Source organism: Pelodiscus sinensis, chromosome 3 (genome assembly GCF_052426305.1).
Source record: "Pelodiscus sinensis isolate ZL-2025 chromosome 3, ASM5242630v1, whole genome shotgun sequence".
Lineage (NCBI taxonomy): Eukaryota > Metazoa > Chordata > Testudines > Trionychidae > Pelodiscus > Pelodiscus sinensis.
The window spans coordinates 77,684,508-77,699,054 of record NC_143054.1 but is presented as its reverse complement, the minus strand read 5'-3'; the positions used below and the strand labels follow the sequence as shown (position 1 = coordinate 77,699,054).

The following is a 14,547-nucleotide window of genomic DNA, read 5'->3' as shown; positions in this document are numbered from 1 at the left end:
AAACACAAGGTATGTGGGAGCAGGACGTAGTATAAATGTCCTGGAGCTAAAAGCCATTTGTTCAATGCTCAGCTTTTCTCCAGCTTCTAAAATGACTGTCAAATCATATTGTGAAAGAAAACCCTACAGTCAGGTTTTTATAAATAAGCAAGGGAAAGCAACATCCATACTGCCAGAAGGCTGCAAATCTGTGGAACTTTTGTATCCACCAGAAAATTATTGTGAGAGTGGTACCACCTGTGAGAATTACAGAATGTTTAGGTAGAGCTCTTCAGCAGACAATTTAGAGTGATTATGAGTGGCCGATAAATGACAACAGAATGCCGGATAGGTTTCTGAAGTGGTGTCATCAATCCAAACACTTCTTGGCTGCCAGAGAAAACAAGAAGAGTTGAATATTCTGCTCCAGAATCTGGAATTGCTCTCCAATGCCACTATGATGACATGGTCCCCAGGCCTGATTACTTTCACCTTCCAGTTCCGTTAATTCCACGTTTTTCAGAAAGTTCAGTCAGGACTCTGCCAAAATTATCATAATAGCGCCAATGTGACTGGAATTAAAGAATCTGTCCTTCCAGCTTCCAATATAGTTGCTGCTTCTACCAGATGTGATATAACAGAGATGTGATCAAATCCTCCATATGAAATCATGTTTCCTGCATCTCACAGTATGGATGCTTGCCGGCTGATTTCTGTGGACACATGGTCATCTGACATACAAAACGTAAGTCACAGTACAAAAAGTTGTTCTTTGATTGTTGTTCACCTCAGTTCTAGCCAGGTGTGCGCACCCTGCATGCATGACTATTGGAAACTTTTCTCTTAGGAGCTCTCGTTGGGTTAGGTAGGGACCCCCCCAGAGTGGCATCTCCATGGCGTTCAGTGTGTGACTCTGCCAACTCCCCTCTCCCCGCCACCCCCTTCAGTTCCTCCTTACCCTCTGTGACAGCATTGGAACAGTATTCATCTTAGCAAGTGACCCCTTAGTTCGTTATTAGTTATAGTTCTGTTTTAGTTATGGTAGATAGTAGTTAGATACTCAGAGGACGTCAGGGTTTCCCCTCAAACCTATTTTTTCCCTAGTGGTGAAGTGTACCACAAGCCCATGGCTTCAAAATTGCAACACATGTAAAAAACCTAAGCCTGTAAGTGACCCTCTCCCCACAACACTTGATTAAAGTGTCTCAAAGAGGTACAGCAGACCAAAAAGTGCAGAATCTGCAAGACTTTTCAGCCAAGAACCATGAAGGAACATGACTTCAGACTTTGACTTTGACTTTTACTGTGGAGGCTGCTGTTCGGCCTTAATCTATAGCAGAAAGATGGGATCCAACACATAGTATGTTCATTTGGTTTGCTTCAACATCTGTCTCAGACACAGTGCCAAGGAAAGACTCTAGGATGAAAAACTCTCATAATCGGTGCTCCCCAGCATCACAACTATACTCAGCGGCCCAAGACCATTCAACTTCCTCAGTGCCACACAGGAAAAACAAAAGGGTCAGAAAGGGGCACCATCCATCTGACATACAGATAATTCCTGAAGTTTGTTGTCAACCACAAGTGCCACCAGTCCACAGTGCTTCCATTCAGTCTCTTGATTGCCCCCTTCATATTTACCAAGTGCATGTTGATAGCAGTAGCCTTTCTTGACAAGAGGCAGGTACAGGTGTATCTTCACCTCTATGACTGGCTGCTGTGGGGGCACTCCAGGGAGGAGGTGGAGCGCCAAGTCCTGTTGGTCAGAGTCATCTTCCAGAAACTGGGGGTCATCCTCAACATGGACGAATTGAAGTTGTCGCCAACCCAAAGAATAGAAATCATTGGGTCAGTGCTCAACTCAGTACAGACAAGTAATACTCTTGGAGTCCAGATGCCAAGCAATGACAGACATCATTATGACAGTCTCTCATGAGTTACCTGACCACTATGGCAAAGGGTGGTCTGAGTCTCCGGGACCACATGGCAGCCAGCACATATGTAGTCAGGCATACGAGGCTGAGGCTAAGACCTCTCCAAACATGGTTTGCCTCAACCTGTCATCCGAGTCGAGACAGATTGGACATGGTAGTGCCAGTATCAGTCCTAAGATCCCTTTGCTGATGGTTAGACTCTCGCACAGTCCATAAGTGTCCCATTTCAGTTCCCTTCAACCTGCCATGGTCCTAGTAACAGACACATCCACACTGGGTCTGGAGGTCCCACTTAGAAATGGTAAGAAAAAATGTTGTAACATTTACAAACTTCATGCCTGCTAATAGGGGGAGGGAGGGAGAGGGGCAAAAGGGGTAGTTGTCCGAGGACTGGTGATTCAAAGAAACCCAAGGCTCTGGCTGCCACTGCTGCTGTAGAATCTGTGGCTGAAGCCCTGGGACCCTTTGAATTGCTGCTGCAGCGTCACTCTATGGGGGGCAGGGAAGGAGTGCACTGTGGTCCAGGCGGTGCAGAGGGCTGGGTGTCCTCTGCTCCACCCCTTCTGTCCTTGACCCCACCCCTTTCAGAACAGGAGCTGCCTTCTGCCCCTCCCCACACACCTCTCGCCCCAAAGCCTGCCACAGTTGGCCTGCTGACAAAACTACATATTTTTCCTTAACCACAGTCTTAAAAAGGGTTGAAAAAATGTCAGCCTGAGGCAGACCTAGAATGGAAAATTTCTACTTGAATGATTAGCATTTGTTAAAGTTATAAGCCACTGAAAATAGAGGTTTATCATGTAAAGTGCTATAGTTAAGATCCACTTAACCAGAGATGAATAAAGAGAATGGTTTTCAGGACTGTGATGTCTTACAATAAGAGATTGAAAATAGTTCATTTGTTAATGGTGATCTAGCTTACAAAATTGCAATTGTAGCGTTGTTAGCCAATGGCAGTTTATAATAGGTGGATTCAGATAAGCCATGCTCAGTCCTTATTTACCCATCTGATTGGATATGTAGATGTCTGAAGTAAGTATTGATTGGCTTGTGTATTCGATTAATGCCTATTACTTCAGTGTTGATGTTTTGAGGGAGGAAAGGAGATGGAATAGGGTTGACAGTTATTACCTCCAAATACTGTCTGAAACAAGTCTCTGCCTGCTGTCTCACTAACATTGTAAAATGTTATGATCTCATGCACAATATTTTCTGTGTAAAATCACACTGAATCATTTTTCATGAAACATTTATTACTTTCTAATACTTATTTTGTAATATACTTTCCATTTTCCTCCATAGTTCATATTCTTGCATTAAAATTTATTTTAAAAATTCTAATTATTTCAGTACGAACAGTCCTGTGGCACCTTAGAGACTATAGATATAGATATAGATCATGAACTTTCGTGGGCATATGTATCATGAGTTTTCATGAGCAAAACTTACTTCTTCAAATGGTCAGATGATCTTGAGTGCAGGAAAAAAAGGGGGACCCTCTGAATGTGAAGGGAGAGGGACCAAACAAAAAAAAGTGCCTATCATTTGTAGTCCCGGTGCTAATGAGGCTAATTGAGTGGGTTAGAAGTATCCCATACTTAGCTTTTGATGTAAATAGGGTGTTGAATATAAGGAAAGTTGGTTTTATAATATACTAGCTGGAGTTATCCAGAGTTGCTCGGGAAACCGGAGGAACAAAATGTAGAAAAACAGTAGTCCATTATCTTTTTTTAGAATGGTAGAAAAGTTGCACTGATTTCTATAGGGCTTAAATATAGGTCCGCGTTATCCCCAGGGAGGGGGGGGTGCCACCCCGGGTGGAGGGGAGGTTACACTCGGGAGGGGCGCCCCACCTTGTGCCCAGAACTGCAGGTGCCATGGAAGGCAGGGTGGGTGCCCAAGCCATTCTGTGCCTGGGGGTCGGGGCACTGTGTGCTGAGGGGCGGGAGGGGAGGAGGATTGCTTATGTAACCTCGTGGGCAGGAGTGGGTGAGTTCCGGTAGGTGCTGGGGGCCGCAAGTGGCAGGCCTGGGACCTAGAGTGGGCGGGAAGGCCCTGCAGCGCAGCATGGTGGGATACTTTTTTATTTGTACTGCTTGAGCTTGAGCCTGATCGGGTCCAAAAGTACCTCAAAACCTTCTCCTGGATGAAAGGTTATCCCATGAAAAGTTTGGTTGCAGTAGCTCTTATAGTGTCCAAGTTATTAGCGTACAAACTTACAAACATTCTCCTTTATATAATTAAATTAACTAGTTCAAGTCTTTGTTCAAGGGAGACAGTGTCAAATTTGCATTTGAAGGTCAATTCTGCACATTCTCTCTCTGTAGTTGGCTTGTGAAATTCCTTTGTAGAAAAATTACTACTTTTAAATCCATTTATGAGTGCCTAGGCAAGTTGAAATGTTCTACAGGTTTCTGTGTGTTTCCAATTCTAATATCTGTTTTGTGTCCATTAATCCTTTTTCGTAGAGACTGTCCATTTTGGCCAATATACACAGCAGAGGGCCATTGCTGGCACTTGATGGCATATATCACATTAGAGGATGTGCAATTGTATGAGCCTCTGATGTTGTGGCCTATGTGGTTAGGTCCTGTGATAGTGTCACCAGAATAGATGTGTAGACAAAGTTGGCAACGGGGTTTATTGCAGGGGTAGGTTCCTGAGTGTGTGGGTCTAAGATGTGATGTGTGAATTTGCTTCAGGTTAGGTGATTGTCTGTAGGTAAGTTCTCCCAAGGCCTGAAAGAGTGTGAGAGATTGTTTTCCAGGATAGGTCACATAGCTGAGCCGCTAGGGCTAGACTATGGCATTTTTCTGAAAAAAGCTATGCAAAATGCGCTCTGCATTTTGCATAGCTTTTCCCGGGGTGGGTGGGTTCAGAAGAGGCTTTTCCGCCATTTGGCCCCGTCTAGATGGGGCCAAATAGCGGAAAAGCCTCCTCTTTTGGCAGAGCCCTTATGCCTCATGAAACGAGGTATACAGGGCTCCCCAAAAGAGGGTGTTGGATCTTCCATGAAAAAAAGTGGAAAAGCAAACATGTTCCTTGGACATGATAAAGTTTTTGTGGGATACCTCTGGTATCCGGCAAAAACCCCGTAGTCTAGACATAGCCTAGGTGTCCCGTGGCATCATTGAGGATTACCCACAACTATTTCCAATTTGGGGACAATTTATATCTTCAAGTCAGTGGTACTGCTATGGGCTATGCTATGGGTTTTTAAGGTCAGGCTTGACAAAACCCTGGCTAGAATGATTGATTTATTTTGGGTTATGACTGCTTTGGGCTGAGTGCTGGACTAGATGACCTCCTGAGGTCTCTTCTAATTTTAATCCTCAACTGGGTGTATCCTGCCCCAAGACTACATCAAGAGTGGGGCTTCTTGGCCTCTTTCAACTTCCTCCATGGTCCCTACTCTCTGTGGTGTCTGTTATGCTTAAAAGAAGCACACGGGATCTTTTTCAGGCGGATAAGGCAACATGCCATATTTATTGATAATATAACAAAATAGCGTGCACACGTTCTGCTAATGGAATAGTTACCAGTCTGTTGCTCGACCCAATTTATCGGCCAGATAATTTGAGTACGAGGGAGAAGCCAGGTCCGGACTGATGCTCCATAGTTGTAGCAGGACAGAACCTGAAGAACCATACAAAACATCCCATCCTTTATAGGATTTTCTTTCCATGCAAGTCTGTGCATTCTGCCTTGTCAAGCCTTAGTCATTCAGCATCACAATCAGTCTTTCTGTGACATATGTTTATCCTGAGGTTGTTCTCACAGTCATCTGATATCAGTATGCTGATGACCCCTCCAGGGTGTTGTCTTCTGACAAAGCTTGTTATTGGTTCCTTATCAAGGGGTGCTTGCCACTAACTTCAAGGTTCATCAATCTGCCCCGGTCCAATCTGCGTCTTTAGTATGCTTTAGCTTAGTTGATAATTATTTGGTGCTTCTGAGTCTCAGGCCCTTCCTCTGACCATTTGGGCATGCAGTGGCCTTTACAGTTATCTCTCCTAAAACATTCTCTCTCTCTCTCATGCGAACAATATACAGGCAGTCCCCGGGTTACATGGATCCGACTTACATCAGATCCCTACTTACAAACGGGGTGAGGCAACCCCACACTAGCTGCTTCCCCCCAGCAGACCAGGGAGACGCGGAGCGGCTTTTCTCAGCAGACACCTCAGCTTGAGAATAAAGGACTTGAGGGAAGTGAGGTGTGGGAGAATAAAACTGAGCTCTGGAGAAATGTTTGGCTAGAGTTTCCCCTACAATATGTACCAGTTCTGACTTACATACAAATTCAACTTAAGAACAAACCTACAGTCCCTATCTTGTACGTAACCCGGGGACTGCCTGTATTTATACATTGTAGCACAGAGCAAAGGGTACTTCTAGTCACTTTAACAAAATTACAGTCTTTCAACATTAAACTTCTTTCTATCTATTACAAGGCTTAACAACACTATGCATTACAATATTCCATCCCTTCGCTTTAACATCAGAACATGCTAACATCAAACAGAGCTGGAGCTAACTTAACAAAGCTGCTTGGTCTGTCTGAGGCCTACATCTTGTGTTTAAGTTTAATCCAAACCTTATGCTATATAACACATTCATTTTAACTAACTAACTTATTACCTACAAAATTACAAGGCTACATGTCTAGCAGCAAGTGTGTGGTTGTTCATGTGCAATAAGGCTGTCATGGGCTGAGTTCCTTTCTGCAACAGCTCCCTCAGCTGGATCACCACAGTCCACCCACTAACAATCTGTATCTCTCTGCTCTGCATGCATAGGGGAGGGAGATGTACAGCCCTGCAGCAAACATTATTTTTGTTCTCTTAGTACATTGACAGCAATGTTGCCCCTGTGCTGAGTACATGATTACTAGGGGAAATGCAGCAGGGTCAGCTTTTCCAGGGTACCCTGCAAAATAGGCCTTTGCTTCTGTGAAAGTAAGAATCTCCATAACTAGTCCTAGTCTAAACCGATAGGGCCTCCAGTAGCAGAGTAGTTTACCATGGAGAGTGACATGGATTTTCCAAATTCTTTCCTTTGCAATAGTCGACTGATGCTGCATGACCCCGACCACTCCAGGCTAAAAGGAGTGAAGAGTAGAAATTGCATGCACCATCTGAAGGAGCATCTCCTAACACTCTGAGTCTAAAATGTCTAGCAAGTGGTAATGGAGTGCCTAGCAGTACCACTAGCAGTAAGAAAACCATTTTGATGCAGGCAAGTATGTGGTAGACATTGGTTCTAGGTGTTACTTCGACCACGATCAGAACAAGTCAGAATAATGCCAATAAGATGAGGGCTAGTGCTCCGTGTGTAACACCACTTAGTGCTTCTACAGTAAGTCAATCAAGAAGCAGTTTTGCTGAAAAACATAGAGCATCTTTTTCAGTGTGGAGAGAAGATTAAAACCAGCGTAACATACTTGTAAGCTTGCTATTGATACAAGCTAAGGCAAAAAGTTTGTATGATAATCTGAAGAGAGACCAAAGTGAAAGATCAGACAGGGACTTTCACAAAAAGTCAGAAATGGTTTGATCAGTTCAAGAGGTGCTTCCACCTATATAACATCAAGATGTCTGGTGAGGTGGCTAGTGCTCATACTACAGCAGCTAAAAAAAACCCCCCTCTCAAGAAAATAATTGAGGAAGGTGGCTATTCTCCTTAATCAGTCTTCAGTATTGATGAAATGGGTCTTGATTGAAAGAGGATGCCTGAGCAGACTTACATTTCCTGAGAGGAGAAGACAGCACCTGGATTTAAAGCCGCTAAAGACCACCTAACCTTTCCTCTGGATGGTAATGCGTCTGGAGACATGAAGATGAAACTACTGGCAGTGTACCAATGTAGAACACCAAACGCTCTCAAGGGATTTTCAAAGGAACATCTTCCAGTCATTTGGAGATCCAATAAGAAGGCCTGGATACATGGAGCTTCTTTTTCAGAATGGTTGATTCTGTGCCATCCCTACATGGAACGAATACTGTGCCTAGGAAAATCTTGATTTCAAGATGTTACTGCTTATTGGTAATGCACTGGCTCATCCAGTCAACCTGGACAACCTGTGTGAAAATGTCAAAGTTGTCTTTCTCCCACCTCACACCAAATCACTCATCCAATCCATGAGCCAAGGAGCCATTACTGTATTTAAGGTGTCTTATTTATGCTGTACTTTTGACCAGCTCATCAAAGGCACCAATGGTGAAGGCATACCCACAAATAAGCAATTTTGGTGGTGTGATGATATCCTGAAGTTCATCAATAACATTGATGAGCCTTGTACTGAAGTTACACAGGCATGTATGAATGGGGTGAGGTGGTGTCAGGGGGAAGTTGTGGCCTGGATGTGTCAATGATTTATATTAGGATTAAAAGATACTGTTCCTGCTATGAAGATATATTTGGCTTGGCCAAGAAAGTGGGTTTTGATGAGGTGGAAGAAACAGATGTTGCATAACTTCTGGAGTCACACGGAGAAGAGCTAACCAATGAGTATCTGAGACAACTAGAGGTAATGAGAGCAATGGAAGAAAACCAAAAAGTAAAAGAACCACCTAACCATTGAAATTTGACTGCCAGTGTTTTTCTGAGGCTTTCCAAATGATTGACACCATCTTGCAAATTCTTAGCGATGACGATCCTAACAGGGAACACAACTCCAAAGTGATTAGGGGAGTTGGTCATCTAATGACTTGCTATAAAGAAATTTACTAAGGAAAGCAAAACAATTTCAAGAGGAGCAGCCAGGAGACCCAGTGTCTTCTACCCTCTGACTCTACCACCTCAACCGAGTTTCACAATCATCATTGGAGAGTATAGTATTACAATGCTTGTTAAAACTGTTTAAAACTTATATCTCTATTAAAATGCTTGTTTAAAGTCAATTACAACTTATATTATTTATGATATAATGGCTTTTGTCTGGTAACAAAAATTTTTGTTGGAACCTAACCTCTCCTCCATTTACATAAAGTCCTGTGGAAAAATTAGATTTGTTTAACATAATTTCACTCAGTCACTTTTTTTAGGAACGCAACTATAGCATTAAGAGTGGAGTTACTGTATTATGAATTAGTTTTAATAGATGTGTGTCAAGAGGGAGAACTGTGTGTTTTACCTGCCCTAATTTTTCTTGGTTCAATCAAGTCAGATAATCTATAATTTCATCATCACTAGAATCATACACACAAAGATAATAAGACTGACAGCTATGTAAATAGACGTTATAGTTAAATACTTGAAGATATTTGTATTGTATCATAGAGAATTTATATGAAAAAATCAGGTTATTTTGCCGATATTTTCTGGCATTTACTTTTTATTGCAGGTTGCACCTCTGAAATCTAGCACTCTCTGGTACAGCAGGATCACGGATGCTCCTGGACCAGAGAGCCTACGAGCCTAATGGCGAGAGGTCCAGCAGCCCGGCTAGGGCTGGAAGCAGTGGGACCAGAGGAACCCCATAGAAGTGCTAGGACCAGGGCCATAGAACCCCGTCTGGCATCCTGTGGCAGTGTGGGGCCGGGGAACCCCAGCTGCTTTCAGTAGCATGGGGTTGGGGGCCAAAGATGCCCAACAGCATTTAGCAGTGTGGGGCCAGGGAACCTTAGCCTCCCGCACAGAGGGGGCCAATGGCAAAGACGCCAAGCCACCCGCAGCAGCGTGGAGCCAGAGTCTAGAGAACCCCAGCCACCTGTGGCAGTGTGGAACTGGGGAAACCTGTCCATCCGCAGCAGCACGAGGCCAGTGCCATGGGCTGGAGAATTCTGGTTGCCCATGGCAGCCCAGAGGTGGGAGGCCACAGCTCGGGGCAGGTAGCAAGGGACACCTTCTCTGGGTCCTGCAAATTCTACCATTTGGGACTAGTCAGGTCCTGACAGTGACAAACCAGGGAAGTCCAACCGGTATTGCAAACCTGTCAAAACTATTTTCCTCGCTATCCTGTGCTGCTTAATGCTTCAACAAAAATATGTTTCTCTTTAAATCTGAGCATAACAAATTGTGTTATACTTCGATTAAGAGGAAAATATGAAGTGGTAGCCCTTATTTCTGTTTGTTTGGGGAAAAAGAGAAGGAAAACCTGATCTTATAAACAGTGATTGACCTTAAGTATAAAGTATATTTAAAGTAATGCTAGTATAAAAGGTCCCCTTTGAATATTCAGCTAAGCGTTCTTGTAATAATAACCGCATAGCAGTGAGTCCTGCACTATTTCAGTTATATCATTTATTTTGATGACTGTGAAATGTTACCATGATCAAATATCTTGGAACAATGTAGGTTTATGGTTTGTGGAATGAAGTCTTATGTTCCCATTATGAATTTTTCACTCAAGCCAAATGCATTTGCTCCTCAAGCATGGATCGCTCAAGTTGTACCAATGTGTCAAAGTCCTAGACACATCCCAAACACCTCAGGGTAAATAACACATAATTTAGAATAAGGTGGAGTTTTTTCATAAAAATTATTTTGTTATAAAATAATTTCTTCGGGAAGGTAGCTAGCCAAAAGGCTATTATAATGAAGCTGTATTTTGAAAGTTGTAAAAATACTCCAATATTTGTTAAGAAACATCTATTTTAACCATTTTAAAAGCATCCCGCCTTCCTATTGTAAACATATGGTTTGTGCAAGGTATAATATATTTTGTACTACTGTAGATTGATGACAGCTTGAAAAATATTTAAAAACATCAAAAGTCTGTTTATCTGAATGATAATTTCTTATTTTAAAATGGTAACACTCCCATTTTATGGCCTTTCCACATAAAGCCCCAAATCTGCAAACATTTATGCAAATAAGTAGCTCTATTGAATTCAGTGGGACTGCTTGCAGACATGTTCATTTATAGAATCAAGGCCTAAGGTTAAAATCAAACTAGTAAGGAATGTATATAATCAAGGTTTTTATAGGATGGTTTCTCTGTAGGTGGACAAGTCTTTTATTTTTGTAAACACTGAACTATTTTACCCAAAATGGGATATATATAAAATACCGTGTAGGTAAATGTGGTACTTTGGACAAAAATCATTGTCTAATAGTTCAAGAAACCATGTTAATTTCATGATAGCAATAACCAGGTTCAGGCATAGCTGTTGCTTACATGATTTGAAAGTGAGGCCAGAGATGCCTATGCAAACTAACTGTCAGAACATGTCATGACAGGGTTGTCAAGGCTTTATCCTGGTTACAGAACGCACTTAAGATCCTGTCTAAGCTATGTTTTAGGAACAATGTTGTAACCAGCCTTTAGTGTGACAGCCAGCAATTTTGCCTTCATTTTTTAGATTCAGATATTGTAGATACATTTTGTGGTGGCACAATCTGTAGCCCACTCTATGGGGGAAATAGGAGGTTTGGTATAGGGAAAGCGATGACATTTATTTACAATGAGTGCAGATTTCTCTATGGTAGATTCCTGTAAGAATGTATCATGTGGCATCTAAACATTAAAAGGTCACTGGTTTCTTTTCTTTAACCATCTTTTGAAGCAGATCTCAAATTATCTTATTACTTCTTTTCAAGACTCAAATAATCTGTCAAACTTTTAAAAACTACTGTGGCCATCAGATCATTGTTATTAAAAGGATCAGACTTTTTTCATCCTTCAAGACAAGTACAGGCAGTCCCCGGGTTACGTGCAAGATAGGGACTGTAGGTTTGTTCTTAAGTTGAATTTGTATGTAAGTCAGAACTGGTACATATTGTAGGGGAAACTCTAGCCAAACATTTCTCAAGAGCTCAGTTTTATTCTCCCACACCTCATTTCCCTCGGTCCTTTATTCTCAAGCTGAGGTGTCTGCTGAGAAAAGCCGCTCTGCGTCTCCCTGGTCTGCTGGGGGGGGGCACTAGCTTTCCGTCTCCCTGGTCTGCTGGGGGGGAAGCAGCTAGTGCGGGGTTGCCTCACCCCGTTTGTAAGTAGGGATCTGATGTAAGTCGGATCCATGTAACCCGGGGACTGCCTGTATAAGTAAAGAGAATGGAAATATTATTAGATTGTATCCCTTTTGAACTAGAAATCACTTGCTAATATAGTTATTCCAATAGCTAAAACTAAGTGAGAAAAAAGTTAATGTTCCAAGTAACTCTTAATAATACTGCTATAGTCTTTGAGTAATTCTTATTAAAAATAAATGCACTCCAGGAATGTTCCAATTGTTTGAAATGTATTTAGTGACTTGTGTATGTTACTTCTGGTTCAGTAGGAAACCCTATTAAAGTATGAAAAAATTAGTTTAACTATAAACTTGGGGGCTCACGTTACTTGGTTCTGATAGCTATACTTTTCTTAACTATAGCAAGACGTCATATGAGCATATTTTTAAGTATGATATCTGTAGCTTGGGAAAGTGGAAGTATTTTTATAATTTTATTAAGAACAAATCATTACTGTAGGAGAGAGCTGTAAGTAATAGACACTTTCATTGTTTCACTGTAACAGAAGTTCTCAGAATTTATTTTAACTCAGTTTCTGTTTTATATAATGCAAACTGCAGTTTCAACTTTCTCCATGTCAGTATTTCCTGTTATTCATTCAGTTTAATGTGTAGTAGCATTAATTGCTTTATTGCTGCAGTGACCTTCAGCATAAATTAAATTTAAAGCTGTTGTGAACTGTGAAATATTGATTAGTGGTCTTTTTCTTTCCAGTAGATGGAGAAAAGAAGAATCAAGTGATGGTTCATGGAATTGAGCCATTGCTTGAGACACCAGTCCAGTGGCTAAGTGAACATATGAGCTATCCTGATAATTTTCTTCACATTAGTATTATTCCTCAACCTACAGATTGAAGAATCAACTGTATCAGATATAAGGATTATCCTCAGACTGGATTTACCAGGGCATGTCAACCTTTTTCTTGTGTCAGGCGTGGTGGAGGCAACCTGACCAGAAAAACCTCACTGCTTCAAGCCAAACAGGAAAAAAAGATCCCATCACTAGATAAGGACAATTGGGCTGGTCTTAGTTTGCATCACCACTGCTTTTCTCCACTGCCGTCATTAAACCTCAGTTGTGACATGAAAGACTTTACAGGACCATTGAAAGTCTGCTGTTCTCTTGTAAAATATAATGAAGCTGAAACTATTAGCCTGAAGAGCAAATGGAAATATGTGCCACTTGATTTGTATTTCTGATTAACAAATAAACAAGGGTTTTTCCTAACATGACAATGTTTCAGCTTTGGTTAGAGTGGAAACATTGGTTTAATTTTTTTAGAAAATTAGACATCAGGAGAAATAATATTAATAACTTCTAGTAACTTTTTGTAAAAGATCAAATTAAAGTAATCCATCTTAATAGGAATGTCATATGTTTACAGTATGTTAATTGGTATGAAAACTGTCTTTAACTTTGATAACAAGCAGTGAGAATTTTTTAAATAAAACCTCTGCGCATATTTTGCCATTTAAAAGCATTCACAACTTAGTCACAAGTGTTTTTGATTTATATGCAGTTGGTCCCTGAATATACCCTGGTGTATGTATGTTTATCATTCAAACTACTCTTCAGTAGAATAGTAATGGTGTAGGATAATTTGCCCAGATCTGTTGTGGCATTCTTCTGATAATTTAAAAATGTTTAAGAATGTTGCAGATTCTCATACCATTCTCTGTATTCCCATAGGCTTTAAATTGTTTAAATCATAATATTATAAAGACATTTTGAATATTGGAAAATTCAACTTTTTCTGAACTAGTTCTCATGGTGAATTCAATTTCCTGATGTGGTCCGAGGGCAATCAGCACATAAGATACAATTTTTTTTTATTTTATTGCAATAGATTTTGCTTAATTTACCAAATAGGCTACTAGAACTCATGCTCCAATTTTTTAAAATGTTTATTGCATTTCATCATTGAAGTTGCTACTGTAATCCTGCCTTTTTTCAATTTTATTTTCTGTTGCATTCAACGTGTGATGAACCTGGCTCTGTCTGCCATTCTTGAATGCTGCAGACAAGAGGACAGTATGTTCTAAGCATATTGTTATATAAATATTTTCATAAAGATACAAGTACCCATGACAGCATATGATCCTATATATTTTTGTTAGTCTCTAAGATGCCACAGGACTACTTGTTGTTTTTAAAATTACAGACTAACCTGGTTATCCATCTGAGACTTTTTTCCCATAAAGAAACAGTTATTTTCTCAGAAGAGAGAGAAGATTTGAAGGTATTACTGAAATTTTGACTTGCAAATGTCCATACTGCTCTTCACCCTTTCCCTCCTTCCCTTTGTGGGAGCATTTACCTATATATGAGGGAATAAACCAAACTCCTACACAAAGAGAGAAGAGAAACAACAATGACCTGAAGTGAAGATGAGGACAGAAAAACTATAAAACACTAAAGGAATAGTCAGTATGACCAAGAGTAAAATAGAAGCAAACAGGAGTTTGTATAACTCTGTATATAAATGAGGAAATATAATTAAGGAAAGTCAAGGAGGGAAAGGAAAGTGAAATAACTACATTCTTAATCTGTGGATTTGTAGGGATTTAAAATACTGAAAAAATATGTTGACCTGTGTTTTATTCTGAATGAATATATAGTTCACTTATGGGTGGATAAAAATAATAAATGGTATTAAATCACTACCGATGGTTATACTAGG

At 40.8% G+C, this 14,547-nt stretch overlaps 1 protein-coding gene across 6 annotated transcripts in view; it reads left to right on the top strand.

The window, feature by feature from the left end:
• Positions 1-14,248, top strand: part of ATG5 (autophagy related 5) — a 120,514-nt gene extending 106,266 nt beyond the window's left edge. For 2 of the 6 annotated variants that reach the window (XM_014571188.4, XM_075923952.2), the window contains exon 8: positions 12,585-14,248. In XM_014571188.4, the coding sequence (XP_014426674.1) occupies positions 12,585-12,721 (137 nt within the window). In that variant the 3' untranslated portion in view covers positions 12,722-14,248. Of the gene's footprint in view, positions 1-12,581 lie in introns of all 6 variants that reach the window. The other 4 variants (XM_025182321.3, XM_006118471.5, XM_075923950.2 and 1 more) reach the window with 3 other exon arrangements.
• Positions 14,249-14,547: the final 299 nt, after the last annotated feature.